We start from the raw sequence: 27,908 nt of genomic DNA, 5'->3' as shown, positions 1-27,908 counted from the left end.
AACGACGATCCCAATCCACAGCTTTTCTGGCCGGCTCTGCTGGTAAACAGCCTTTGTTGAGCGCTCGGCATCCGCTGACATGCTGACAAGCGCTGCATGTATTGTCAGTGTCACTGTGCCTCACTCTCGCACACAAACACACACAGAACCCTGCAGTGAGGCTTCCTTTCTCTCATCACTCCTTTATGTCAACAGAATGCATGTGTGTGTGTGTGTGTATGCGCGTGTATGTGTCCAGCCTGCTAATGGTCTTCGTCTGAATCATTAATGAGTTCATTGATTTTGGGTGAATATCTGATGTCAGCTAACCCAAACTCTGTAATTACACACTGAGATGCAAATGATCAGATTAGATAATTCAACTTTTCAAATTAGTGTGAGGGAAATGCAATTGTGTATTTTATACGCCACGTTTTGTGCTCAGATTACACAAGGGCCTTTTGGCTGATGTGATCATTCATAACGTGGAGGACAGTTCACCAGTTTCCACAAACACAAAGTAAGACACACTGTATAGTTTTCCCAGACAAAGTAAAATCTGAGTAGTCAATGACCTCTGCCTGACCTCTGCCTCCACCTACAGGTTGCTCTGGGTGAGCACAAACATCTGCTGTAACACTGTATGATATATATATGTGTGTGTGTGTGTGTGTGTGTGTGTGTGTGTGTGTGACGGTTTGGAGGCTTGCCATGTTTTCCAATGACAACCTCCACACTTTAACACACACACACCTCAACACAGCAGTTTGTGTTTTCCAAAATTAACTTAATTGGTTTTGAATGAACTAATGTACAGTGGGACCACTATAGGATATGCAGTTTGCAGAGTGTGTAGGACTTTAAATGGGATTACTGTTTTTTCTAAAACTGCGTGATGTAACTGTTAATGGTGTTTTTCTCTCTCCTGTCCTCTGAGTAGCACCGAGGCCTCTCACGTGTTGGACCACGGCGTCCTCGCTGCCGCCCTCCAGACGTCTTGGATCCGGTCCAGGACTCTGAGCCTCTGTTAGAAATGTGTGCTCCTCTTGTGTGTGTCTGCGTGTGCGTTCTGTTTCCAGGTGAAGGAGCTCAGGACCTTCCTGTTTCGGCAGCACTTGGAAGTTGCTCAATGTCCTCCCTGATTATATTCTTCATTTATCCATCCACACATATTGTCCTGATCCTGATTTTCCATTTTTCTAATTTAAGTATTTTCTGTTTTGTACACACATATTTCATGTGTCGGTGCCTCCTCTGTTGCTCCTCAGAACAGAATGAATATACTGTTTATCAGCACGATATGTATGAAACAGAAGTTTTGATTTGAACATGGTTTCTGTTGTCTGTTTTAATCAGAGTATTATATGTGTTCATACATAAATAACTGCAACCAGAGGAATGTGAAGTCTGAAGAGGAGAGAAATACATGAACAGGGATGAAGGGTGATAATGATGTTGAGTCAGAAAAATAACTACATTAATGAGGGCGAAAGTAAATACAAATTAGAATAAGGTTAACATAAATGAGAAAATAAATCAATAGTAAGTGTCTTTTTATCTATTTATTTGGGGGGAGAATTACATAAATAATGTGGTTGCTAATTATTATAATAAATGTTTAATAAGTTGATGTGCACTGTGCATGCTTCATACTGTCATATGCTGTTACAGCCACGAGGTGGCGCCCAAGTTAAATTATTGTCGTAATTCCGCGTCCATTACCTTTTTAATAGTAAATAACCTAAGATTAAAAAAGAAAAATGAGAATAACTCTGTAAGGTAAATAGTGTGATTGATTATAATGTATTCAACTTGAAAAATAGTTGGGAAATAAAAGAAATAATAGCTGCTAATAATTAGTTTTAAATTCATTTAGCCTTCTGAAATGTGAACACACACATTCATATTGAGGGAATAAGTGTAGGAGTGTATGTAAATACGTGTGCGTGTGTTAGTGTGTAGAAAACCCCCACAATGTCTCCTTTACATTGTTGTGAAACAGATAGAGTTACATCCGGATTAAAAAACGCTCTATTTGTCTTCTCGCTAACGCGAGCCAGATGTTACCTCCAGCACCGGCGCTGCTGTCACTCAGCCCGCCGCCGACCAATCAGAGCAGAGCATCCATGGCCGCGCGGAGACTGGAGAGGAGGAGGAGGAGGAGGAGGAGAGTTTCCCTAAGTTCCTCGCTTGCCCTGCTCTGAGTCCATCTGTACCTCTCTCCTTCTGCTCCACGATGGAGAGCGGAGGAATACTGGCGGCGTGTCTGCTGTGCTGGAGCTGCGGCGTGTGCGCGGTCTCCGCCATCCGGAGGGCCGACATGTTCCCGTACGGAGCCCTGAGCGGGGACCAGATTTTGGCCGAGGGGGACGATGAAACCTCCAAAGTGCTGCTGCTGCCCAGACCCTTGAACTTCTACGACTCCCGGTACTCCCAGCTTTACGTGAGTAGACGTTCATGAACAGTCCCGCGCGTGAGCGTTAACGCTGCGCAGGTGATGTTTGCAGAGCTGCCAAATGAAGCGGTGCAGCGCACAATCAGTGTGTTTTATTTTGGAGGAAAATACATATTGCCGTATTGTGGCGTCACAATCAATTACAAATCAACTGCTACTCAACAGATGGAGATCAGGAATACCTCGTGCTTGTAGTATCCTCTTCTGTGCTGGTGGTAGTACTACTACTTCACTGTAACATTACGAGTAAAAGTACTGCAGCTTGCGAATAAAGTCTAATGAGGAATAAAGAAAGTTATTAAAGTTACTTATTATGCAGAATATAAGTGGATAGATTGATATGTACTCTATTAATCCCCAAGTAGACATTAATTTTTAAACAGAGTGTGCAACATGCAAAGTATGTGTAGTGTATATGAAGTGTAAATCAACATGTGAAAAGTATTAAAATATAATAATGATGTCATGTTATACGTTAGGTTTAGGGCCAATCCCAATCTTTACTTCTGGGGACCCATTTTTACAAAATGTCAAACCATCTATAAACCTGAGCTAGAAATCATGAGTAGATATGAGATGTACGCTTGATTAATCTAACTTTACTATATGTTAAATGCTTTATAAATGAGACCAAATAAATGCATTTAGGTGGCGTTAACGGGCTGAGTCTTTTCATTTCCTCTAAAACAGAATGCACGCTAGCATCTGTCGTTATAAAACAATAACACACATATGAGTCTGATATGAGTCAGTCTGCATAAATAATTATTTTATCTTTGATATGTACATCAAGCACTTCAGGCCGGGTTACATCTACTCACAGAGCAGTTACAAACCGCAGTGTTGCTTTGCATGACACGCATCATCAGAAGGTGTCATGTCCTATTACACAGCAGAATACATCCAGAGGAAAGCCAGTTAACGGTTGGTTTCAATGTTTTCCGACACACAATCAGTGGCCAGGCCCAGCGGTCCTTGAGGAGGTTCCAGTGGTTTATGAGGGGGAACTCGGGGTTCATTATGTGGTTCCTGAGGTGCACGAGGGGGTACTCGGCAGTGCCCACGGAGGTCCCGGTGGTTTATGAGGGGATACGGGTTCATTAGACGGTCCCATGGGGTCGCGACGGTGCTGCGGCTATTTCCTAGAGGATTCTGGTTTTTTTATGATGGGTTTTATATTCCCGAGCAGTCTGCAGCGACACCATTGACGCCCTCATTAAACGTCGTCGCTCCCTCTCCCTCTAGGTGGCTACCAACGGCATCATTTCAGCGCAGGACCTGCCGATGGAGAAGCAGTACGTTGACGACGGCTTCCCCACGGACTTCCCCGTGGTGGCGCCGTTCCTGGCCGATATCGACACCAGCGGAGGGCGAGGACAGATCTACTATCGGGTGACGGAGACGCCCAGCGTCCTCAACAGAGTGGCCCAGGTCTGTTGATCCTCTGAAACCAGTAAAGGGCATTACAACGGTGTGATTGGAAATTGACTTGTGCTAAACTCCAGATTTGGATTCTTCCTTTTTCCAGTTCTCCATCCATTAGTTCAATCCATTGTACACTCCATCTTTCCTTTTGTCCCTTTTTTATTTTCTCCTTCTTACCCCCTTCACCCGCATCATTCATTCATTCATTCATCCATCTGCTCACCCAGGAAGTACACCGAGGGTTCCCGGATGCAAAATTCACGCCCACACACGCTGTGGTCGCAACATGGGAGAACGTTGCGGCATACGAAGAGCGAACTCGGACCGCCGGACCCTCGAACAAGGTAAGGGACTGGACGCACTAGCTGGAGGCCTAGATTCACCACCCGCTCGGTATGTTTTGGGTCTTGTGATAATGAGAGACACAATCTCAAATTCCTGGAGGATGCACATCGCTTGTGATCAGCCTGGGCAGGGCGGGGTCCATTTGTAAATCCCCTTCTCCTCCTAATCTGCCTCTTAGCCTTTTCGAGGGGTCAGAGGTCATCTTTAAAGGTCATCAAAGTGCTCCCCCTCCTCTCCCGACTCGTTATCCCCTCACACACAGGTAGACACGAACACGCCTCGACCATTATTGCTCACACAGATCCCAGTTTGTCAGCTAGTTAACTGTTCAAATTTAAATTTGGTTTACTATTTTGGTTTAGCATCAAAGCGCTGCTTTCGGATGTGTTTTCATGTGCACATCTCTACCTCTGCCCCCCCTTCTCAAAGTGACACTTTGATTTACACATCCGTCATTTTCTAGGAATTGTCCCAGAGAGAAGTGCGTAATTTGGCCCTAATTATAGGGCAAATGGGAATTTTCTTGAAAATACAAGCTCTATTTAAACCCAGGTAAACATCCATTCATTATTGCATTAGACCCTCCCTGCTGCCTAAATGCACACATCTCTCCACCTTCCCACTTACAGTTAGTTTGTAATGCAGACTTTACCAAATACGTCTGGTGATGTCATCAGGGTTTGAAAAGCTTTGATGATGAAGACAACTGCCCCAATAAACTGAGCTGAAAATATTCCAAATTCCCTTTTTAATTGGAAATGTACCAATGAAACCCTATCTCTGTTTTTCTTTGTAATTAATACAACATTTCTAGAAACGTTCCTCAACCATGATAGAACCTTTTAAAAGAAAGTATCACCAAGATGAGAACCAAAGGCTTTGTTTGAGTCTGTATTTGGGACAGAATCCAAGTAAAGCCAGGTCGGCTGAACTTATCGATCAAACAAACAGTGCTTTGTTGTTCTTGGTGCGTAGCATATGGGAGGGGAGGGATGCAGGGAGTGGCAGATTTAAGGAAAAAACCCCAGGAGATCTCTCTGTGTGTTTGTTCCCCCCCCTCTCATCTGTTTGTTCTTTCTCTTGACTGTCGCGGTCTGGTTTCTTTTATGCCCCCTCCTCCTTTCTTCCTGATTGATCAAAAGCGAAACGTTCAAACAGTCCATCGGGGGGGATACGCAGCATTAAGCCTCTGACGACACGTCTTAATACCTCGGGCTCTTTGCGGCGCTGCCAAATGGTCAAATGACTGATTCTTCTTTGAGTCTCAAACCTCGGACTTAAGTCTCCATCCAGTGTTGACCGAATGCTGATTAGAGGCTGGTGTCCACCTCTGAAAGTCTGTTTTGTTGTTTAAAAGGTCTGTGCGTCCTGTCGGGTCGGAGCAGTCCGGGCTGGGATTTACTTCGATGGGTCAAGATAGCATCTTCCTTTTGAAGTGATTAGCCAGAGGTGCTGGGTGGGGTGCGTTGTGGTATGTGGGTGCGAGCTGATTAACCTGAGGTGTGTATTTAGTCGGGATGTGTATTAGGGGGAGGGGCCCGGCCGCGTGGTGTTCGGGGGTCTGATATGAGGATGAGAGGAGCAGCCAGGGAAGGAAAAACAGGAAAATAAAGGAGAGAAAAGTAGAGCCCAAGAGAGAGAGAGGTGGGGTTGTGTTTTCTATGAAACAAGTCTTAAAGAGCATATTATCATAATTGGAAAGTAATTGCTTCTCTTGAATCCAACAACACACACACTCTGTTGTATCCGCTAACATGTAGCCCAATCTGCTAAATGACCGGATCCATTTACTCCAGAGGACCTGGCCCTCTGCGTGTTGGTGTTTGAAGAAGTGTCGACAAGGCTTTGCTTTGAGCGCCACATGGCTCGTCCGTCACCCTCGCTGCAGCCGTGTCGCGGCAGCCATCAACATGACGTTGGTGGATGCAGTGACACCGCTAGTCTACTACTTCTAAGCAGCAGTGGTATAATTAGCTAGCTAGCCAGCTAACTAGTCCGTTGTTAGCCACACTTTAATGCTACTCTGGTTTCTTAGGAACAGCAGCGTGCTTTCTCTGACAAGAGTGTTTGGATGAAGCGTTAAGTTGTTACGTTTGACTCATTTGCTCAGTCGTCTCTCTGCTCTTCGTAGTGTCACTACTTGCGTTCGTCGTTGCCGCTGTCGGTTTATTTTATACAGAAGTTAGCCCTGGTACAGCAGTTGCAATGGGAACCCTACACAAAAATGGCCGCCGCTCTGTCCATAACGATACAATGATTTCAACAGGGATGTCCATTCTACTCCCATTTTATTACTATGGTTGATTCTAACACTGATTTATCTGCTTATTCTAATAAAACCTTAACCCCTAACCCTAAAAAAAATTGAATAATGTGCACGTACCACAGTGACATGATGTAGAGGCATGCTTTACAGGAAGTTCCCCTTCCCGAGAGCGTTCTTGTATACGAGCAGCACTTTCGAATGGAATGTGATTTTGATGTTTGACCACAGTAGACCTTTTTTTTCTCCTTCTGATTTCCCCTCGAGTTTCCTTCAAACACACATGTGCAGAAGAGGGAAAGCGTTGAACGGCATGTTACATGCCGGCTGCGTGAGGGTCAGCTGAGACCGAGAGGATGAATAAATGGACTCCTCTGTTGGATTTGTCCCTCGCCTTTTATTTTGCCCTCCTGTCCTCTCCTCTGTATTTCTTCCTTTCTGTAGCACAATAGGAACTATTGTTTCTTTTAGTGCTATTTGTTGTTTCTCGGGGAGCCCCATGCAGTGACACAGTGGGCACCCCTTCAAATACGCTCATCCTTGTTCAAACTGAAATTCAGCTTTCATAATATGTTACTGTTTTTATCAGTGACTAAGGAGCCTCTGCAACCAGAAACAAAGGGTCTTGTATCCCCTCCTGGCTGTACAGCTCATCCATAATACACTAAAGACACTAAAACACTAAAGTGACTCAGCGCTCAAGTTTAACTTGGACAGACTTGAGACTAATTACTAGCGTGGTCGTAGCGCTTTGGTTTGTAGTTGCTGGAAAGTCAGGGCTTTTCATAGGACAACAGTGCAATACTGACCGGACTGTTCCTGGCTACAGGCCTGGGCTGTGTGAGTGTGTGTGAGTCGTGTGTGTGTGTGTGTGTGTGTGTGTGTGTGTGTGTGTGTGTGTGTGTGCCAGTTCCCACGCTGTAGGCAGTTCCGCTTGTAGCACTCTGGTGAGGCTGGCAACTGGCCTGCAGCTGCTCTCTCTCTCTTCCTCTCTCTCTCTCTCTCTCTCTCTCTCTCTCTCTCTCTCTCTCTCTCTCTCTCTCTCTCGGCCGGTCTGCAGCTGCAACCAACAAACAAAGTGTAGTACGTCGGTCGAGCCTCATCAAAGTGGGACCCGGCTCAAGAGAATTAGAAGGATTCAGAACATTTGTCGCAACGGGATGAGTCACTTATTGGAAACATAAGCAAGATAGAAAGTAAATTCAACTATCTTTAATGAGGCCGAGTAGACTAAACTACTTAAAGATCACCGAATAAACACATACCGAACACGACCAAACAAATTAAAAGAAGGTGACACTTGACTGAACGTCTACTTAAAAGGTTCGCCAGCTTTTCCGCTGAAGTCTGAACGCAAAGAACCATGGACGACTGAAGAGATCATTTTTACATCATTTTAATTCTGTAATTTAACATAAAATAATCCTTGATCATCCTTATAGTCGTCGCTGCATGATCCAACTGTCTATTGGCCGACGACGTATCCTGTACACACAGACATCTTTCATGGTTACAAAAGAACCATGAATTCAAAACCCAACACGAGGCCGACTTTAAAGGAATACTATGCATTTCTTTGCTCAGTAAATGATAAGTTGGATGCCACGCTGAAATGAAAGTATGAAAATTGACTTTGAAGCCTTGGAATAAGAACATATGAAATGCGTCAAGTTGCTCCTCGGCTTTCTAAATGGACTCCCTGTGTATGCAGTGAAGCTGTCGGGTGTTTCCAGAGCCCCTCCGTGCTCCAGAGGAACCTCGCACACTAATGATGTTACCACCTAAACTTTAGAGGACGACCCCGACAACAAACATTTGCTGTGTCCCGGAGACAATTAACATCTGTGCGTGTGTCTGGCGAATGCTCAGAGTGTGAGGACACTCTTTAAAAAATAAAAGGTGTAACAAAATGCCTGTAGGTTGGATGTGTGTGTGTGTGTGTGTGTGTGTGTGTGTGTGTGTGTTTGTGTGGAAGGGGGGTGCATCCAGTCTGGAGGTCTTTGATGTGTCCTGGCTGCTTTTTGTTGTCTTCCAGCTGTGAGTCTGTAAAGCACACCATGACGACGCTCCACACAGAGACAGACGCTCCGACGCAGCGAGTGACCACACAGACGGAGGAGGGCCGGAGAGCCGGGCGCGAATTAAAATAAATAGTTTCACATCTTAGGGGGAAATGTGCTTATTTTGTTCCTCTGCCAAGAGTCAGATGAGAGCATCGATACCACTCTCATGCCTCTGTACGCCAGATATCAAAGGGACAGCTCACCCCAAAAAACAAAAACACATATTCATCCTCTTACTTGGAGTGCTGTTTATCGATCTAGATTGAGAGTTTCATAGTTTTGGAGGTATTGGCTGTAGATATCTTGTTTGTTTCTCTACAATACAATGAGAAAATACATTGAAGAACATCAACCGGTTTCTCCAGATAATTCACAGACCAAACCTTACAAGGCTCTAAAGGAAAAGGGGATTACCAGAGGCAGAGGGGCCATCCTCTGGGGACCGGGAATGACAATTTATTTCATTATTGTTGCGATGGTGTAGATATACAGCCTGTTATGTGTGGACAGGGTAGAATAAATCCACTAAAGGACATCGTGCAGATGGGGAAATGAAATATTCTTCTGTTGACTCAACTTTTCACAACTATTTGGATGGAAACGCATCTTAATATCTGTCTCCTCATATTTCTCCCACTGTAAAGCAGACCCATCTCTGCCAATCAACCCCTGCATCCTTTCACCCCTCACCTCCTCCAAGGGAAGAGGAGCGACAGCAGGAGAGAAAAATAGACATTTAGAAAGGATGTTAAGGACAAAGAAGTAGATCCCCTCTTGTAGCTCAAGCCTCTTCTCCTCCCAAAGACGGGAAAGAAGAAAAGAAAGACCCCCTCCTTCGTAATTACAAAGAGCCCGGAGGCTACAAAGTCCTCCACGCCCACAAATAACAAGATAGCTTAAAGATGTTGATGTAAACAATTAGGAACACACACACACATACGTTCACATGGGTGGAATATAGGTGGTGGGACATCTGTGTTTGCGTTCAGGCTTGTATAAATGTGTGTGTGTGTGTGTGTGTGTGTGTGTGTGTGTGTTTGTGCACCCCACGCCTCATATTGTAACGATGTCTGGTTTGCATGTTGTAACATCATCGCGAAAGATGCCGAGACACACAGGAAGACAGCTGTGGAGATCAACATCTGGGCTGGGGGTTGAGAGGCTGTGTGTGTGTGTGTGTGTGTGTGTGTGTGCATGCGTGTGCGTGTGCAACGATAATCTGATTGTGTCCCAAAGGGAAACAACACTCACAGTCTTCCTCTCATTCGACAAATCTGTGTTTTTCCAACTGTGGTTTTGGGAGGGAGAGCGGGCCGGACGCCACTGCAAAAAAAAAGTTCCCCAACTCCACACTTCCCTTATTCATAAGTTTGTACTTATTCAATACATTTTTTGGGATCCTAATTAGTTCGCAAAGTAGATGTTTGGAAACCCAGGTACTAAGTATGTCAGTTATTGGCGGTGGTCGAAACGAGGTGGGGGGATGAGGGTGAGAAGTCTCAACATGAATCCCAGCAGAGGAAGAGGTGGAGACTTGGGGAAGGGAGTCGGCAGGAGGTTGGAGGAGAGGTGTGAAGTCTAAATATGTGCACTGAGTGTTAGAATAATGTCAGGGTGTTTGGGCCGGAGGAGGTGACCTCATCCCTGAACATGATTGTTAGACACTGTCTTGATTACCAGGAAGCTGCTCTCGTCCCTCAGGGTCAAAAAATCAAAACGAAATGCTGAGATCTATTTCAGTAAATAAGGGTTATAGTTGTCCTGCGTTTTGTGAAAGTTACTGAATAATTAGAGGCTAAATTAAGACCGTAACAGTGGCCACTGATGGCAACAAGTGGTAGCTACAAGATAAAGGTTTTATCAGTTGCTTGAAGGTCCAGTGTGTAAGGTTTAGGAAGATTTATTTATTGGCAGAAAGTTACTTGAAGGCCATGTTTTTCATTGGAGGAGGAGGACTGAGTGGAGGGGTATTTAGTTGGTTGCAATCTGTAACCTCACCACTAACATGCCACTAAATCCCAGACACTGGTCCTTTAAAATATGTTGAAAGACTTGGCTCCAAGCAAGGGAAAACTTAAACTAACACAACACACAATGACGACTTTGTCTAACTTGCGATCCTGTAAATGTGTCCCGTGAAAGAATCGTATGTTCTTTAAACTAAATTGAATAAAAGTTCTTTCCTTTTTATTTCTTACCTCCTTCTTTGGAAATACCTACGTGTGGAGCAGAAAGTTTACTTTTAAACTGCACTTGCACGATCATTGTGAGAGGCTACTGGTTCATACTCTTCTCTTTCTTTAGGTCAATACGTTCCAGGCAGTGATCGGTTACGACGAGACAGATTCATACGTTCTCTTCCTCTACCCTGAAGGTGGCCTTAACTTCTTTGGGACACGCCCTAAGGTAACTTATATATAAGACCTGCAACACTTGTAGACATTAATGTCTCTGTCATATTGCAGTGATGTTCATGCAATCTTCTGCTTTTAGGAGTCTTATAATGTTGAGATAGAACTTCCTGCTCGAGTTGGCTTCAGCAGAGGAGAGATCACATATCTGATCTTCTCCCGAACCGAGGGACCTCACTACAGTGTCACCAGCAATGAGCAGAGTGTGAAAAACCTCTACCAGTAAGTAAAAAAACCTCAAGGTTGGGTCACAAACTGACTAGCTAGCAACTTGAGCAAAGCAGCTGTTGGCAGTTAGCTGTTGCTGCTAACACGGCTGTAATGCTAGCTTTGAAGAAAGAACAAATATAGTGTTCATATTGAGAGTTAGCTCACAAATAAGATGTGGCAACGAGCACAAAACAGCTTTTCACATTCACCTTCGTCTCTGGGCAAATTACCTCTAACACGAACTTTGAACCTGAAAATAACGAATGTCACTCGCTTTCTAGGGTCGGTAACACAGGAATTCCAGGTGTTTGGCTTTTCCACACTGGGAACAGTTACTCTTTCGACAACATTGTTCCTGCATCCATCAGTGGCCTCCTCGTTACCCCACCAGTTGGAGGACATGGGCCCTCCCTGGTAATCTAGTTTTTCTGCTTAATTCATTTTATTTCCCCTTTAAGAGGTAATTGCAGAAAACTCCTCTGACCCCGTCTATGGTTTCTGCCTCTAGGACACCACCACAGCCGAGTACGGCGAGTTTGAGGAATACCCCGACAACACTTTCGACCCCGATAACCAGGAGGAAGAGGAGGAGTACACTCTGACAGGTGGGGACCCCGAATACCAGACAGCCCCCGCTGGCGGAGACCACTCGGAGGCCCCTCAACCAGCAAGTCCGGATGCTACCTCGGAGGACACTCGTCATCAGGTGGCGTACGGTGGCGAAGATGTGCCATTGACCTCTGAACCCAGGTACAACTCGGAGCCAGCAGACAGGCAGTATGCTCCCCCGAATGCTCCAGAAAGAGCACCAGCAGGAGGTGGCCAGCAGACTCAGGAACAGCAACCACAGGTAACACTAAAACGTCCCTGCACATCAAATACTGGCAAACATTTTAAGATGAACAAAGTTTGAATTTGGTTTTTTTTAAAAACCAAATCACAAAATACAAACATATGCAAAGCCAAAAGACCATGATTATGGGTTGTGGGACAAGAGTTCATGATGTTGCTCATGCAGACAGCAGCACTTATTGGCAAACTATTGCAATTCTCAGAAATAATTTCTTATAAAAAAGATTTAAATTGGCAGCGCTGTCAGAGTTTCGCAATGACATTTTAACTTGTAGTCGCTTTTTGTAAATTCTGTGGTTACGATTGGAACGCTCTTTTGGAGACAGAAAAACGCTGGCAAAACTGCAATCATTATACCCTACATACTGTACACAAAATGTAAAGTATGCACTGATCATAGCTGTCTGGGTTGAAGCATCTGGAGAGAGTTAAAACGTATGACAAACAGTAAAAACATATTTTCAGTTAAACATAGCCTTCTCCCCCCTGTAGGTTCCTCTGGAGGTGGTGGATGTCTACCCGCCTCACAGGAATGAACCACCGCTTTCCCCTGGAGGTCACGTGGTCAGCGTGGACGAGGACGATGTTGATTTTGACACAGGAGGTGGGCGATGACTATGAATGAATATGAATATATATGAAGTTGTTGGAGAAACAGGAGGGTAGCGTTACCTTGCCATCTGCACGCGGAGCCGCTCAGCAGCTGGCAGTACAATACTGCCGTTGTGCAGGGCAGCTCCCAGGTATGTGTGTGTGTGTGTGTAGGTGTGTGTGTGTGTGTGTGTCAAACGCTCCCTCCCCTGCAACTACTCTCACAGGTTTTTGCCGTGAACAGGAATGTGTTCACAGGCAACTCGCCTGGTTACATAAGGATAAAAAAACAAACATCTTATTAAGTCATTTAACTCAGTTTGGAGTGATGTAATACTTTGTTTTTCTTAGGAAATGCAAAGATTATTTTTGGGAATTTGGCCAATACCTCATTTGGTATTTAAAACAGTTCTCATGTCTTGTTTTCCACAGTTGTGTGCACTCCATTAATCAATAATCCTTCCGAGTTTTGAGGAAAACTAGATTTCAAACTATGATATTTTCAAAACATTGAGAAAATCTATCCAACGCAAGTACCTACATCTTCTCAGTGCTTTTCATGAAACTCATTCAGGGCTTAAAAACTGATGCAATATTTGGGTTTCCCTCCACAGCATTGGCACGTCTGTGTGTTTATGTGTAGAAAACACAGTGATTTGTCTCCTGTGTGTCTGTAGTTGTGTGTGTGTGTGTGTGTGTGTGTGTGTGTGTGTGTGTGTGGTTCCTGAGAAAATATCCTGACATCCTGTGTCCATCTGAATGTGTGTGTGTGTGTATGTGTGACGCTCCCCAGTAGGATGATAAAATGCTGCATTTTAATCCCAAATCAGCCATTTACCAAAAAGACAAATAGAGACATAAAAAAGGAGAGAGAGAGGGAGGGCGGGAGGGAGAAGGAGAGAGAAAGAGAGGGAGAGAGAGGGAGAGAGAGAGAGAGAGACTTGGTCATTGAGAGTCACTACAATCAGGTTTAGACATCCTTTGAGTTTTAGCTCTGCCTTCCCACAAGTGACCTCATATTAACATTTCAATATGTTGTCCTGTCTGAGACTTCATAGACTCAGCAGTCTGAGCAACGTCCGTGTAACTCAAACTGCATGTCTGCTCAGCAACGCTGACTATCCAGTTCTTTTTCTGTTTATTCCAAATAAATGAAGACCAAGCGTATCGCTTCCTGTGTGTCAGACAGAGGATTTACTCACAGTGTTTAGAGCAGCACATGTAAACACTTACAAGTACATAGACTGTAGAAAATACATGGCTTCATCAGAGTTCATACCAATGCATTTCAGGCTACATCCACAGTACGAATATGCTCATCTCACGTCCACTCGCAGGAGCGGGTCATGTGCCGCTGGTTGCTTGGTTGTTAACATTACGAGGCGAAAAAAGCAAGACCAGAGGTCTCTCTTAACCGAACAACAGCTGCTAGCAGAAGAAAGGGCCGCGTGAAAGGGGCGGGACGTGTCGGGGAAGGACGGTCCCGACTGCTGAGGGCCGATTGGGAAGCAAGCACGGGCCAATGTTTTCAAAAGTCTCTGCCGGCCAGGCTCTACGTAAAGCTTTTAAGCTACAACGGGGTCAGAGTGGGCAGAAGTGTCTTTGTTATGGGGGCGGAGGAAAAGTGTCGCCGGACACGCGTTAAGGTATCAAGAGTTGAGCATTTTAAAATGAAAACGAATTATAACGGTGTGGATGTAGCCTTTATGGCTTTGGGAGTTCATGTAGCAAACAGTGAATTTGTGCGTGTGTGTGGGTGTGTGTGTGTGTGTGTGTGTGTGAGTGAGTGGATTACTGGGTGTGGGAGACATGACAGCAACAGCTGGTTTCTGTCCAAGTAGTGCCTCAACGTGTGTGTGTACCTTCCTCTGTCTTCTTCGCTCGGCCCATCTGCACTTGTATGGTAACGGCCATAAATGTTCCGTCTCCATTTAAACATTCATATCTGTGTGACGTAAATACTGGAAACAGGAGAAATGCATCTTCCCAGCGTTCAAGCAAAGCTCAGCAACAGTGCTGGTGGTCTGCACGTACATCTTTCTCTGGTTAGGATCTTAGATAGGAGACTGTAGCATGTTAATTATATAAGCGTTGTATGATTTATTAGTACTTATTCTCTCTCTCTCCCTCTCTTTCAGTGATTCAGTATACGACAGAGAACAGGGAAACATGTGCCAGGTATGTGACGACTAGTGAGCATGATATATACATGCATATATACCTGCTGCTGGTGCATTTCAACTATATTTGTCGTGGTTGTTGCACGAACAGCGGTAGGATTGAATTGTGGGTAATGTAGGCAAAGAAACGTGTGCAATAAAAAAGACAATATCTCTGGTTCTGCTGCATTGATGCTTTCTTTCTTTTTTTTAAAGCATTAAACGTGTTGTTCTTTTTCTCACTTCTCATTCTAGGTTTCAACAGCAGTGCTCCCAGAATGCATTTTGCTCCGACTACGCCACAGGGTTCTGCTGTCACTGCCGGCCCGGCTTCTACGGCAACGGACGCCACTGTCTACCCGAGGGTTCGAGCGCAACCGTTGACCCGCAGAGATGCATTCATCTTGTATATTCAAATGTAGTAGCGTCATCTTTTTTTTTGTTGCTGTAACCCTCCAGGCGCTCCTCAGCGAGTCAGCGGTAAGGTGAGCGGAACAGTGACCGTGGGTTCGACTCCGGTGAACCTGAACAACATCGATCTTCACGCCTACATCGTGGTGGGCGACGGCAGAGCGTACACTGCCATCAGCGAGGTATAAGAGTCTTTATTTCTATTGAAAATGTGAACTCTCCGGTGTTCTCTGGATTTGCCCTTTTTGTAAGCTTTGTCTTGATTGGTCAGGTGCCCGAGCCAGTGGGCTGGGCTCTGATGCCGCTCGCACCAATAGGAGAGCTGTTTGGATGGCTGTTCGCTCTGGAGCTGCCCAACAGCCAAGCAGGGTTCAAAATCACAGGTAAAGCGTGTGTGTGTTCAGCACATCTTTTCTGCACATCGATAGAGGGATGAGGAAACTCCTCTAGTGTGTGTGTGTGTGTTTTTGGCCTCCCAGCCAGCTGTATCGTCTCCAGGGATGTGATGTGATATCAGGCTTTTCCCTCCCCTCTCTAATAGGAAACAGCTGTGTGTGTGTGTGTGTGTGAGAGAACGTGCATGCATGTGTGTCCTGCACACATACACACCATCCACTTTTTTATGATATAACTGCTGCACCGTCATTTATAGATTTGAACATAATCTATAAATAGCATATAGAAAACAGCAGAAGAAGAATTGATCCGTCGATGGACTCATTGCGTCACCAGGTGCCGAGTTCACTCGTCGTGCCGACGTCATCTTCTACCCCGGCAACGAGCGCCTGTCAATCATCCAGACGGGCCGCGGCCTCGACGACCACAATCACCTCACCGTGGACACCGCAGTCAACGGGAACGTGCCCTTCCTGCCCCCCGGAGCGGATGTTACCATGGATCCCTTCAAGGAGATCTACCAGTACTACCCGTCCGGTAACCACACACACCACAAAAGACAAATTCTGCGTCTTCATGCCTCTGTGTGTGCCCTAAAAACCTCTTCCACTTCTTTCTTTCCCCCTCAGTCGCCACCTCCAGCTCCGTGAGGGAGTACTCGGTGGTGTCGGCGGAGCGCGGCGCCGAGTCCTTCTCCTTCCAGCTGAAGCAGAACATCACCTACCACGACTGCCGGCACGACAGCCGCGCCGCCGTCCCGGAGACGCTGCAGATCACCATGGAGAGGGTGTTTGTGATGTACGTCAAGGAGGAGCGCATCCTGAGATACGCCATCACCAACAAGATCAGCCCCGTCGGAGGTGAGTCCAGATGGAAACACCGCCGGCCGATATCCGGCTACGATCTTTATCCTCTCGGCTGAATGCAATGCATAGATTCAAGTATCCTCCTTCGTCTTTTTGCTAATAGGAAACCAAAAAAAGAGCAAGTCGTGTGCTTCCATCACGTGGAAGACACTGTCCAGCTGACAGCATTGGCTCATTATCCGTGGAAGCGAGTATCTGAGTGAATCCATTCCAGGTCATCACTGTCAGTGTTTAAGTAGGGGAACGCATTTGGGGCGTCAAACATGAGGTTTTTCTTGTTGCAGAGCCGCAACGAGGGACCAGGCCACCTAGTAATTGAAACCTCAGCCAAACCCACGCTGCAGAGTTGGACAGAGCTCAGCTTCAAACACACACACGCCGCTGAGCCGAAGGGATAATTACACGCTGAAACATTGGAAAACAATGTTCAAAAGTCTGTGTTACCTCTACTGGTTCTGGGCTCCAGTTGTGCACGAAAAAGGCTGCAGACTTTAAAGAGCACTGTAACCGCGATGTGCATCAAAGCTGACTTTGAACACGGGACTGGTTTGGTTTGGTCATTCGGACCGGCGGGACTGAAATCTGCAGCGTTGACAGCGTCCTGCAGAGCGAGAAATAAATCAACTATTGCGGAGAGAAGAATGTCCACTTCACTTTGGCAGTTGGTCTCGAAATTACAAAACCAGAACCACAAAACTTTGTACTCCGACTGTATTTGTTTGTCTGTGTTGTGTTCGTATGGAGGCAAACATTGGCCCCAAGTATTGGCCTCTTAAAGGCAGATTAATACGTAGAGTGCTGCAATCAGGATATTTGGGGCTGATTGCTGGAAGCAGTATCGGCTGATACCGACCACATTTACATGTGGAATTATTCATTTTCCTAACTAATCTTATTTTTAGCCGTGATCTGTCTTTATACACAGCGCAAATCAAACCATTTTGAACGAATACCGGCCTATAACGACCGATCCAACTTAATAAATGCTGATCATTTCATCCAGACTAGATATCTGATCCTTCTGCGATGCTTCTCTTGCTTCAGTTTCAGCTGTAAAAGTGTATAGAAGTGCAACACGTGACACAGAGCGGTCACGTTTTTTTGTTTTTACCCACTCTACCTGATGAAAAGCAGACAGAGACGAGAGAATGATGGAGATGGAGAGGAAGAGATGGGGAGAAAGAGAGATCGGGCCAAGTTTCTGTCATTGAAACGTCAACACGTTGATTAAAAAGGTTGTGATGACACGTCTCACACGTGCACATGCACACGCACCGATACATCCAGAGCACAGCTGGAAGAGCTTTCAGGGATCAGGGGTTTTGTAAACACGGGTTAAGTGGTGTGTGTGTGTGTGTGTGTGTGTGTGTGTGTGTGTGTGTGTGTGTGTGTGTGTGTGTGCGCGCGCGTGTGTGAGAAAGAGCATGTGTGCATGTTCAAGGGTCTTACGCTTTCTGGGAAATAATATCCCAGCCAATGACAGATTTTCTATCGGGGGGGAGGGGTTGCCGGGTAGAATAGCTGCCCACTGATGTCATGAGAATCCGAGATTGTAAACGACCTCAAGACACTGAGCTGAGAGAGAGAGAGCAGATCTACCTGACTCGAGTGTGTGTAGTTGAAACCTCAGAAGCAGTGTGGGCCTTTTGTAAAATGGGGTTCAGTCAATGATGGAGATAATAAGCTCCTCCCCATCGGCACAAACACACGCCAGCTGATAGATACTGCTGTTGCCGAGAGAGGCGGGCGAGAACTCACTTTTGGTGCGAACAAACCATTAAAGCTACACACACCGCTGTTAAACCTGTGTGTGTGTGTGTGTGTGTGTGTGTGTGTGTGTGTGTGTGTGTGTGTGTGTGTGTGTGTGTGTGTGTGTGTGTGTGTGTGTGTGTGTGTGTGTGTGTGTGTGAGAAAACGCAACAGGTGGGAAACTGCAAGTCGTTGCTTTGATGGTGTGTAGTGTGTTCTCCACCCCTCTCTCCCACTTGCCTTCTCTCTCTCTCTCTCTCTCTCTCTCTCTCTCTCTCTCTCTCTCTCTCTCTCTTTTTGTCTCTCTAATTATCCCTCCGTTTTTTTTTCTCTCATCCATGTGTATCTCGCCCTCTCATCTGTGCATTTAGTACTTTAAAAGAGTCTCTCTCTCTCTCTCTCTCTCTCTCTCTCTCTCTCTCTCTCTCTCTCTCTCTCTCTCTCTCTCTCTCTCTCTCAGATAATGAGCCAGCATTGGCCTCTGGGCTGAGGAGATGGAAGCAAGCTGTGGCTAACGTCTGTGTGTCTGATTTAGTTTAGGTGTGTGTGTGTGTGTGTGTGTGTTGTTGTTTATATGCCCTCGATGGTAAAGAAAAAGTCCATCCGAAAGCACTTAAACATCATTAAAACAGATATTAGTCTTTTAGGTGGTTTGCTTTTCTTATTCCTGTGGATAACTGCGCGTACGTAAACCCTAACGACCAACTGGACTCCAAACCTCTGGCGGCATTTTCCCCAACATGAAGCAAAAACTGTAGCGACATTAAAAACCACTTCCTCAAAACGTAAAGCAGCTGTAATATTTGGAATAATATGTAGACGTCGTCCATCAGAAGCATCTTGTTTTATCCAACGACAAATGCGACGTCAGCATACTCCTTTAAAGTCTATCACACACAGCAGAGTGCGTCGCTTAATTCAAAGCATATTTAATTTTTTTTCAACGGTGTCTCATGGTTTGTCTGCGCTCTCAAGCTTACCTTCCCTGAATTACCAGAAATAAGTGTGAGGGCTGTCTTGCTTTGCTTTGAGGAAACCCTGAACTCATCCCGCTGTCTGTGTGGGTGTCTCTCTCCTGTGTGTGTGTGTGTGTCTAACATCATCCATGTGTCCAATATTAAGAACATGGCGTCCCATGAGAAGGCGCGCGGAGTGAGTCGACATGTGTGTTTGGTTAGGCTCTGCAATCACTGGACTCTGGATCACAATTCATCTCAGTTCAGGATGTTTTTGCAGTGGATTCGTAGTGTCATGAGCCTCCGGATGTGACGCTGCGACGGTCCGTCTCTTTCAGCTGTTTCAGACGAAACCCATTCGTTGTTTTGATCTGTGCTGCTAAATACTCTTTACTCTGTTTCACAGAGATGTAACGGTTCCACTCTCGCACTCAAGTCTAGATTTTACTCGGTGTCTCTGTAACATTAGCTTAACTACTGTGATTCGGCTATTTATATTTTGCTCTATATATTTAGTCAATGGACCTCGTTTATAAAACACACATCCAGAGCGCCTCAACGTCGTCACTGCTGTACTTTTTACTTGTATTTGTTGTATTTCTGGATTGTTTTATCGCAATTAATTTTGACCAAAGTAGAGGACCGCAGTACTTTTTCCACCACTGCAAAGACCTTTTACAAAAAGAGAGCAATAATCGAAATGGAACGTGGAAAACGACTTATTTTTCATCCAGAGATGTTGTTCATATTATTGATTTTATTTCTCTTACTCCAAAGTAATGTTCCTCTCTCCCAGTATGTAAAAACATACACAATCACGCCGAAAAGCACGTGTGCTACTGTTGATTTCCCCATCCAGACAACCAATCAATCCAATCTGTGTCTCCTCTGTGTAGTCCAGCCCACGGAGCCGGAGCTGGTCAACCCCTGCTACGCCGGGAACCACGACTGCGACACCACGGCCCAGTGCGTCCCCCTGGAGGGCCAGGACTTCCAGTGCCAGTGTGCGACTGGTTACAGAGGGGACGGACGCAATTGTTACGGTAAAGCGTCCGCACTTTATAAGGCCTGAGCACCGTCTCTCTCCATCACTCGAACACGAGCAGACAGAGTCACACGGGGGTCAAGGCAGCGGGTCTGCGTTCCATCCAGCGTGGAGGGGTCACGCACCGGCCGGCTGGAAGGAATCATCTGTACTTCTTCTCTTGTCTTCCCGCTCAGCTTTAGCACCCATAATCAGGCCTGAACGTCTCTCTCCTGTCACATAATCTGTGTGTGGTTTTGTCTTGTTTATTGCACACGACGCTTAAGAACATATTATAGTAACACAACAGCGCCAGTGAAGTTTGCAGCTTTTACAGTCGCACACACACTTGCATAGCGCTAGATGTCGAGGGACCGGGATTCCTGGTGCAAGCACACGAGTTCATAGAAGAACTGTCTCCCCTTTCCCTCTCCGCAGACGTGGACGAGTGTGCGGAGAGCTTGAGCTCGTGTGGCGCTCACGCTCAGTGCGTGAACCTCCCCGGGAGCCACCGCTGCCAGTGCCAAGGCGGCTATGAGTTTGGCTTCGACGGGCGTACCTGTGTTGGTGAGTTGCAATGAAAGTTATTTTTGAATATTTGCAATTGCTACTTAATAAAGCAAACAACACATTAGAACACATAATCAACTAATTGCTTTCCTTTTTACTAAAATCTACATTTTTGTAGCTTTAAATTGCATTATTCATCCTAATGAAACCTACTCAGTGCCGTATTGCAGGCACGTAGGCTACGTGAGTCTCATCGGCTGAAACTATAAAGGTTTTGTGAAGCTAATGAGTCACTGAAGGAATTGTTTCAGCCCCTAAATCAGTCTTTGCCACTTCAGTACTCATTTACTTTCCGCTACAGCCGTATTTGGTCTGGTACTAGTAGCTTACAGCGGCTAATGTTAGCTCACGTTAGAGGCTGTGTAGCTGACATTGTAGTCACTGATTTACCCTCCAATGCACTAAAATGTCTGCGTGATAGCGCGGCTCAAAAGGAACAGGAAAAAGATGTATACTCGCCGGATATTTAGATGTAAGCACAGGTGCTTTATTAATTCCCTTCAAACCACTGTTGAAAGTTTTACTTTCAAGTTCAGTCAGCAGGCTCACCTGTGTTTTTGTGCGTGCTGAAACTGTTTCAACACCTGTTAATTATTCTCTAGAACTCCTGACAAGCCCTTTGTAGTGGTTCGTCTCTGAGCTGAGCTGCATGACGCTCTATCATTGGACTGAAAAACGACATCAACAAAGAAATCCACTGAAGCCACTAAACATAAAGGGCCTAAAAACGTCAGCTGGAACCACTAAACATGCTCCTTTCTGCTGAATCGATACCTTCTCCTGCGTGCACTGTAATTGTGACGAACGGGATGCTCTTCACGTGCAACCGACCGCGTCGTTCATCCCTTCTTCATCATCGTCCGCTGCATTTTGTGGGCCGCATACGAGATGTTTTTGGAGCATGCGGAGCGATCTGGACGGGATCCACATATTTGTCCGAGCGCAGGCACACCATGTCTTCCACAGCAGCGGCGCACAGCTGCAAAAGCGAGGGAAGCGCAGCGAGAGGGGAGGATGGGTGACAAATGTGAGAACAAGGGGTGGGAAGGAGAGGACGAATGTGAGAAAGAGGCGCTGAGATTCGACAGCAAAGGGGGGTGAAAGAGAGAGACAAATGGAGCAATGACACAATGTGTGTTTGACTTTGGAATGTGTGGAGGAGAGAGGTCTGTGTGTGTGTGTGTGTGTGTGTGTGTGTGTGTGTGTGTGTGTGTGTGTGTCCTCCTCTCTACCATCAGTGTGAACTTTTGATGAACTTCCTTCAAGCCCTCCCTACCTCCCTGCTGGACAGAAACTTTACACAAGGCCTGGAAAAGATCCAAATACTGACAAGATACCACTGAACTGAATTGCTAAAATCCAATTTGTAGGTTATGTTTTTTCACATGTGTGTTTGTTGTGCGTTTGTCTTAGATGTAGATGAGTGCAGCTCCTCTCCGTGTCACATCAGTGCCAGGTGCGTCAATGCACTGAGTTCCTTCCACTGTCAGTGCGAGCCCGGGTTTCATGGTGACGGTTTCTACTGTTCCCAGCAGCAAGGTCGGTGATGCATGATTGCACGAATATGATTTTCAATACGGCAGATATACAAACATAATATATGCAAAGAATCATCAGGATGCATTTCATTGTATTAGTGTTTGCAAAAAGATCTGCTGTAGAGTTATAATTGTCAGATTTGTACAGTTTGTGATCATTATTGTACCAATGTTCAATTTTTTCACTCTTATTACAGTTGAATTTGTTTTCTTTACGTATTCAGAGCTTCCCCCGTGAGTTCTGATCTGTTTCTTTATTAAATCGTTGTAGTTATAGTCATAGAAACCTGTGAGAAATGACACTTTGTTTGATAGGAACATAAACAAATGGAAATAGCTGATACATTTGCTCTCTTGTTATTATCCAATATGAACCAACTACAAAGAAGCGGGAGGAAAAGAGAAGAAACGACAGTCAAATTTAAATATATATATTTATTATTTGTCTCTACAGGACAGACGGTTCGGCCAAGGAGCCAGTGCGAGCAGCACAGAGACAGCCTGCAGAGTGGAGAGGAACAAGGCGGACGACCGAGTCCGGGAGCCTTCGTCCCTCAGTGCGACTCTGACGGACGCTACCGGCCGCTGCAGGTGAGAGAGAGAGAGAGAGAGAGAGAAAGTACATGTCCGACTGATGACTTGGGTGAAGCGCTGATTTGGAAACGTTTGATTGGTTTCAGTGCCACGGCTCCACTGGACATTGTTGGTGTGTGGACGTCACGGGGCAGGAGAGAGCGGCGACCAGGACGCCACCTGGTACCCCGCCCCGAGACTGCGACAGACCAGGTGAGACACACCTACAGTTACGTCAGAAAGCATCAAGCGCAGCTGGAGAATCCCATTAGCGTATGAATTATTTGTTCTGCTTTCGTCTTCATCCCTCCAGACGAACCAGAGCATCCTAAAACTCGCTGCGAGCACCACAGAGATGGCGTGCAGACCAGCGGTCCAGAGGGACATCCTGTCGGAGCCTACGTACCTCAGTGTGACGATAACGGACAGTACGCTGCTACGCAGGTTTGTCACCAATGAAGTGTCTGAAAAGACTCTTCATCACCTCAAAACTAAAGGAGGTTGACTTAAGAGCTCACTGATAAAATATGGGATGTCATGGATGTTTACTGCAGTGCCACGGCTCCACTGGACATTGTTGGTGTGTGGACGCTAACGGACAGGAGAGAGCCGGGACCAGGACCCCACCTGGTACACCACATACAGACTGCAGCAAACCAGGTGAGGGACAGTCCTCTGGGTCCATTTAGAAATGAAGATGGTCAGATTGTTCTACACAAAGACACAAATATAAGTGTACTAACTGTAAAAAGTTAGGGAACTTGTGAGAGATGTGAATAAGGATCACACAACGCATTCTTTATAAATTAGTTTTATTTCCTCCACAGACGAACCACAGCGTCCTAAAACTCACTGTGAGCACCACAGAGACGGCGTGCAGACCAGCGGTCCAGAGGGGTATCCTGCAGTTGGAGCCTACGTCCCTCAGTGTGACGATAACGGACAGTACAGATCATTACAAGTCAGTGTTTGTAATCGATTTATTGCATGAAATATTATTTTCAAACTGCAATTTATAAACTTAAAAACACATGGATTGTGATTCCAGTGCCACGGCTCCACTGGACATTGTTGGTGTGTGGACGGGAACGGACAGGAGAGAGCCGGGACCAGGACCCCAGCTGGTACACCGCCCAGAGACTGCAACCGACCAGGTGAGGGTTCGGCCGGCAGCCGGTGCTTCCCGCGTGAAGGCTGAGGGAGATCAATCTCAACAGACGTAGTTTAAGATTCATCATCCTTTTTTCCCCTCCAGACGAACCAGAGCGTCCTCAAACTCACTGCGAGCACCACAGAGAGCGAGTGCACGCCAGCGGTCCAGAGGGACATCCTGTTGGAGCCTACGTCCCTCAGTGTGACGCAGGAGGACAGTACACGCCACTGCAGGTCGGCGCCCAACGAGCGCTCAGACAGATTGACAGATTTTTGCATTTCATTTGATGTAACACAACAAACGTGAAACGTTTCAGTGTCACGGCTCCACTGGACATTGTTGGTGTGTGGACGGTAGAGGACAGGAGAGGGCCGGGACCAGAACCCCACCTGGTGCACCGCCAACAGACTGTGACAAACCAGGTGAGAAGACACACACACAATAGACAGATCGCCCTCGATTCAGCTTCCTGCGAGTGCTTCCAACTGTTTGGTCCTCTGCAGTAACAGCGTCAGCATGTGTGTTATGTCATGGCTCTCCAAGCTTTCTGCCAAACATTGACCTGTGAACCCTCTAATTCCTCAAATCAAGGACAAGTCGAGCAGACGGCACGTTCACGTGAGTGTGTGTCTAACCTTGTAAGTGGTGCACCGCTGAGGTCATTGGGTCACGGCATAGGAATGCCTGTAAAAACAGGTGACATCACTGCCAGGCTGTGTGTGTGTGTGGTGGGAAGTTGAGCAGAAAGGAAGACGTAAGATGAAGCTAAACAAATACCAGAAGGACATTTCGTTTTTATATTGCTGCAAAAAGTAACTGCAACATTGCTATTTTGTCCAAGCTGACACAGATATGTGCCGGCTGAATGGATTTAATTACCTCAAGTCATTCTTTTAAAATGTGCCTTTTAAAAAAAGGATATTTGTAGGTCTTCCCACACACACACTACATACCTACATTATAGGAGGGTTCTCGTATTAAACACACACTAAAAGAATATGCATGCGATCCCTGTTGTCCATCTTTGTCCCTCCAGACGAACCAGAGCGTCCTCAAACCCACTGCGAGCACCACAGAGAGCGAGTGCACAGCAGCGGTCCAGATGGACATCCTGTCGGAGCCTACGTCCCTCAGTGTGACGATAACGGACAGTACGCCGCTTTGCAGGTCAGCACCTGGTGACCGATTGAGTGGTTTTGTTCGTGAGTGTCGTGCAGCTTTGAGTATTGTGGAGAAACCTAAGCGTCTGTTTGGTATGAATGGCTCCAGTGTCACGGCTCCACTGGACATTGTTGGTGTGTGGACGACAGAGGACAGGAGAGAGCCGGGACCAGGACTCCACCTGGTACACCACCTAAAGACTGTGACAAGCCAGGTGAGGGAGAGGGTCTATTGGATAGGAACACCCACCTCGTGAAGGTGTTTGTACTCTTGCGTGACTATCTTTTCATGCTCAGATGAGCCTGTGCGTCCCAGAACCTACTGCGAGCAGCACAGAGACAGTGTGGAGACCACCAGTCCAGAGGGGTATCCTCTGATAGGAGTGTTCGTACCTCAGTGTGACTCAAACGGAGAGTACACATCTCAACAGGTAAGACCTGCGTTTAACGTGAAGAGACAAAACGCCTTTGCTCTGTCACGAGGCGTGTTGTGTGTCACGACGGTTGCTGTTGTGTATTTCAGTGCCACGGATCAACTGGACACTGCTGGTGTGTGGACGTTAGGGGACAGGAGAGAACAGGAACCAGGACCCCACCTGGTACTGCACCTGTGGATTGTGACAAACCAGGTGAGACTGATCTGGTGGGCTTTGTACCAGGACAGAGCCCACCCGAGGGGGCTTTGCACCCGCTTGTACAGGATATGAGAACAAGCCTCCGTGCAGAGCTGTTCAGTGCAGAACAGAGCGAGAAAAGAGGCGTAATGAACGCCACGTGTTCGGGATCAGTCGGGGATCGTACGAAGACTGCAGTCAGAGAGGATGGAGAGATCTAGAGGCGTGTTGAAGCCAGTCTGTGACGCGTTTACCGGCTACAACATGATCACTCCTGTGCATTTAAGTGACCAGGAGATGCAGCCCGTGCTTTGAGGGCTGCTGTTGGGCCGGGGTCACGCACCAATCAGATCAATCTCAACAGACGTGCTTGTGTTGCCTTGTAGTTTGTTTTATCAGTTTGAGATTAATCATGTAAACAAATGTTGTGCTTTTTCCCCCTCAGACGAACCAGAGCGTCCTCAAACTCACTGTGAGCACCACAGAGACAGAGCTCAGGCGACCGGTCAGGTGGGATATCCTGTCGTTGGCGCTCATGTGCCCCAATGCGACTCTGATGGACAGTACCTGCAACTGCAGGTTAGCGTCGTTTAATGCTACTTTGAGTAACTTGAAACAAAAGTTAGACGTAATACCTAAATAATCTTTCATGCGTGTGACAGTGCCACGGCTCCACTGGACATTGTTGGTGTGTGGACAGTCGGGGACAGGAGAGACCAGGAACTAGGACTCCATCCGGTACTCAACCCAAAGACTGTGACAAGCCAGGTGGGTTTCATCCTGCCAAAAGAACCGTGGCCCACAGTACATACGGTGTTTACGGAGGCGGTAACAAGTTTGTTTTAACATATCAACTCTTCCAGATGAACCAGAGCGTCCGAAAACTCACTGCGAGCACCACAGAGACGGCGTGCAGACCAGCGGTCCAGAGGGACATCGTGTCGGAGCCTACGTCCCTCAGTGTGACGCAGCAGGACAGTATCTACCTCGACAGGTAAAGCTGGGAGTTCTGTGGGTTCATTGTTCTTCTTCTTAGCAGAGATAACATTGTTTTGAGTTGTATTTCAGTGCCACGGCTCCTCTGGACATTGTTGGTGTGTGGACGGTAGAGGCCAGGAGAGGACAGGAACCAGGACTCCACCTGGGAGACCGACTGTAGACTGTGACAGACCAGGTGAGAGCGCTGTCAGCGCTCGAGACGCTTTGAGTCTCACATATTGATTCGGCCAAGGATTTGGGTCCAGAATGTGAGAGCAGAACATAAAATAATAATAAGAAATGTCTCTGTGGGACTGTGATCCTCTCTCTAGTACACACAGCGGGCCGTTCTATAAATTCATCTCTTGCTATAAATCCTATTCATGACCATCTGCACAGTGGTCACTTCGTGGCGAGATGAGCAGGCGGCTGTTGCGAGGCGACCGAAGCAAAAACAAGGCGGGGCCGCCCGAGCAGCTGAGTGACGGAGCGGTGTGACCTCCAGAAACACAGACGCCGGCTTTATTAAAACTAAAAACACTCAACTGGAAGCCGCTCACTACGACCACAGTGATTCAGAGGCTTTTCATGTAACCCCATAATTTGTGATTTTCAGTGCCTTGAATTACATTTGCATCATATTTAGAAGTTTACGCGATGCAGGCATTAGCCTCTCGCCCACATAAGTAATGCAACGCGCTGCCAACGCAGTCTGACGACTGAATCGTTGATTTAGAGAACAGTCCACATGCTGTCCATTTCTGGGAAGGACGTCGCAGACACGTGGACCACTAAACTCAGTTGGTCATGTGGTTGAAGAGCAAATAGAAGTAAAACCAAGTGATTCATGGGACTGGACTGCAGCGTACAGGAACTGCTGCTGGAAAAACTCCCCCGAGATGCAGGCTGATTGTTCAGTTCTTCTCTCTCCATTCTCTTCTCGCCCTCCTTTCAGATCGATCTCCTCCTTTTAGTCTCAGCAACCTGTAGTCTGGCATCAGAAATGCACAGAGAGAGAGAGAGAGAGAGCGAGAGAGAGAGAGAGAGAGAGGCCAGAATAAACATTAGTGGAAGCCCAAAGTGGTTTCAGGTTTAGTTGTAAAGCTCGCCTATAAAGCGAGTTATTAAAGAGATTTTACAAGGTAAACAATATTGACGAAAGCAAGA

At 46.4% G+C, this 27,908-nt stretch overlaps 1 protein-coding gene across 4 annotated transcripts in view; it reads left to right on the top strand.

Annotated features, from left to right (window-relative positions):
- The window catches only part of nid2a (nidogen 2a (osteonidogen)), a 65,600-nt gene that overhangs the window by 32,378 nt on the left and 5,314 nt on the right, over positions 1–27,908 (top strand). For 3 of the 4 annotated variants that reach the window (XM_068590955.1, XM_068590953.1, XM_068590954.1), the window contains 33 exons: positions 2,040–2,422; positions 3,680–3,865; positions 4,087–4,203; positions 10,835–10,936; positions 11,024–11,163; positions 11,433–11,565; positions 11,660–12,001; positions 12,496–12,607; positions 14,733–14,772; positions 15,009–15,118; positions 15,213–15,346; positions 15,436–15,547; positions 15,897–16,097; positions 16,190–16,420; positions 20,028–20,174; positions 20,594–20,722; positions 22,139–22,264; positions 22,718–22,854; positions 22,944–23,049; positions 23,150–23,280; positions 23,391–23,496; positions 23,664–23,797; positions 23,885–23,990; positions 24,092–24,222; positions 24,306–24,411; positions 25,026–25,156; positions 25,259–25,364; positions 25,447–25,580; positions 25,673–25,778; positions 26,209–26,342; positions 26,426–26,531; positions 26,627–26,757; positions 26,832–26,937. In XM_068590955.1, the coding sequence (XP_068447056.1) occupies positions 2,216–2,422; positions 3,680–3,865; positions 4,087–4,203; positions 10,835–10,936; positions 11,024–11,163; positions 11,433–11,565; positions 11,660–12,001; positions 12,496–12,607; positions 14,733–14,772; positions 15,009–15,118; positions 15,213–15,346; positions 15,436–15,547; positions 15,897–16,097; positions 16,190–16,420; positions 20,028–20,174; positions 20,594–20,722; positions 22,139–22,264; positions 22,718–22,854; positions 22,944–23,049; positions 23,150–23,280; positions 23,391–23,496; positions 23,664–23,797; positions 23,885–23,990; positions 24,092–24,222; positions 24,306–24,411; positions 25,026–25,156; positions 25,259–25,364; positions 25,447–25,580; positions 25,673–25,778; positions 26,209–26,342; positions 26,426–26,531; positions 26,627–26,757; positions 26,832–26,937 (4,480 nt within the window). In that variant the 5' untranslated portion in view covers positions 2,040–2,215. Of the gene's footprint in view, positions 1–475; positions 500–2,039; positions 2,423–3,679; positions 3,866–4,086; positions 4,204–10,834; positions 10,937–11,023; positions 11,164–11,432; positions 11,566–11,659; positions 12,002–12,495; positions 12,608–14,732; positions 14,773–15,008; positions 15,119–15,212; positions 15,347–15,435; positions 15,548–15,896; positions 16,098–16,189; positions 16,421–20,027; positions 20,175–20,593; positions 20,723–22,138; positions 22,265–22,717; positions 22,855–22,943; positions 23,050–23,149; positions 23,281–23,390; positions 23,497–23,663; positions 23,798–23,884; positions 23,991–24,091; positions 24,223–24,305; positions 24,412–25,025; positions 25,157–25,258; positions 25,365–25,446; positions 25,581–25,672; positions 25,779–26,208; positions 26,343–26,425; positions 26,532–26,626; positions 26,758–26,831; positions 26,938–27,908 lie in introns of those variants that run through there. The other variant, XM_068590956.1, reaches the window with a different exon arrangement.

This window comes from Clinocottus analis, unplaced genomic scaffold (genome assembly GCF_023055335.1).
Source record: "Clinocottus analis isolate CAN_PGR_092001 unplaced genomic scaffold, fCliAna1.0.p SCAF_24, whole genome shotgun sequence".
Lineage (NCBI taxonomy): Eukaryota > Metazoa > Chordata > Actinopteri > Perciformes > Cottidae > Clinocottus > Clinocottus analis.
The sequence above is the reverse complement of the archived record's forward strand: the minus strand, read 5'-3'. Positions and strand labels throughout refer to the sequence as shown.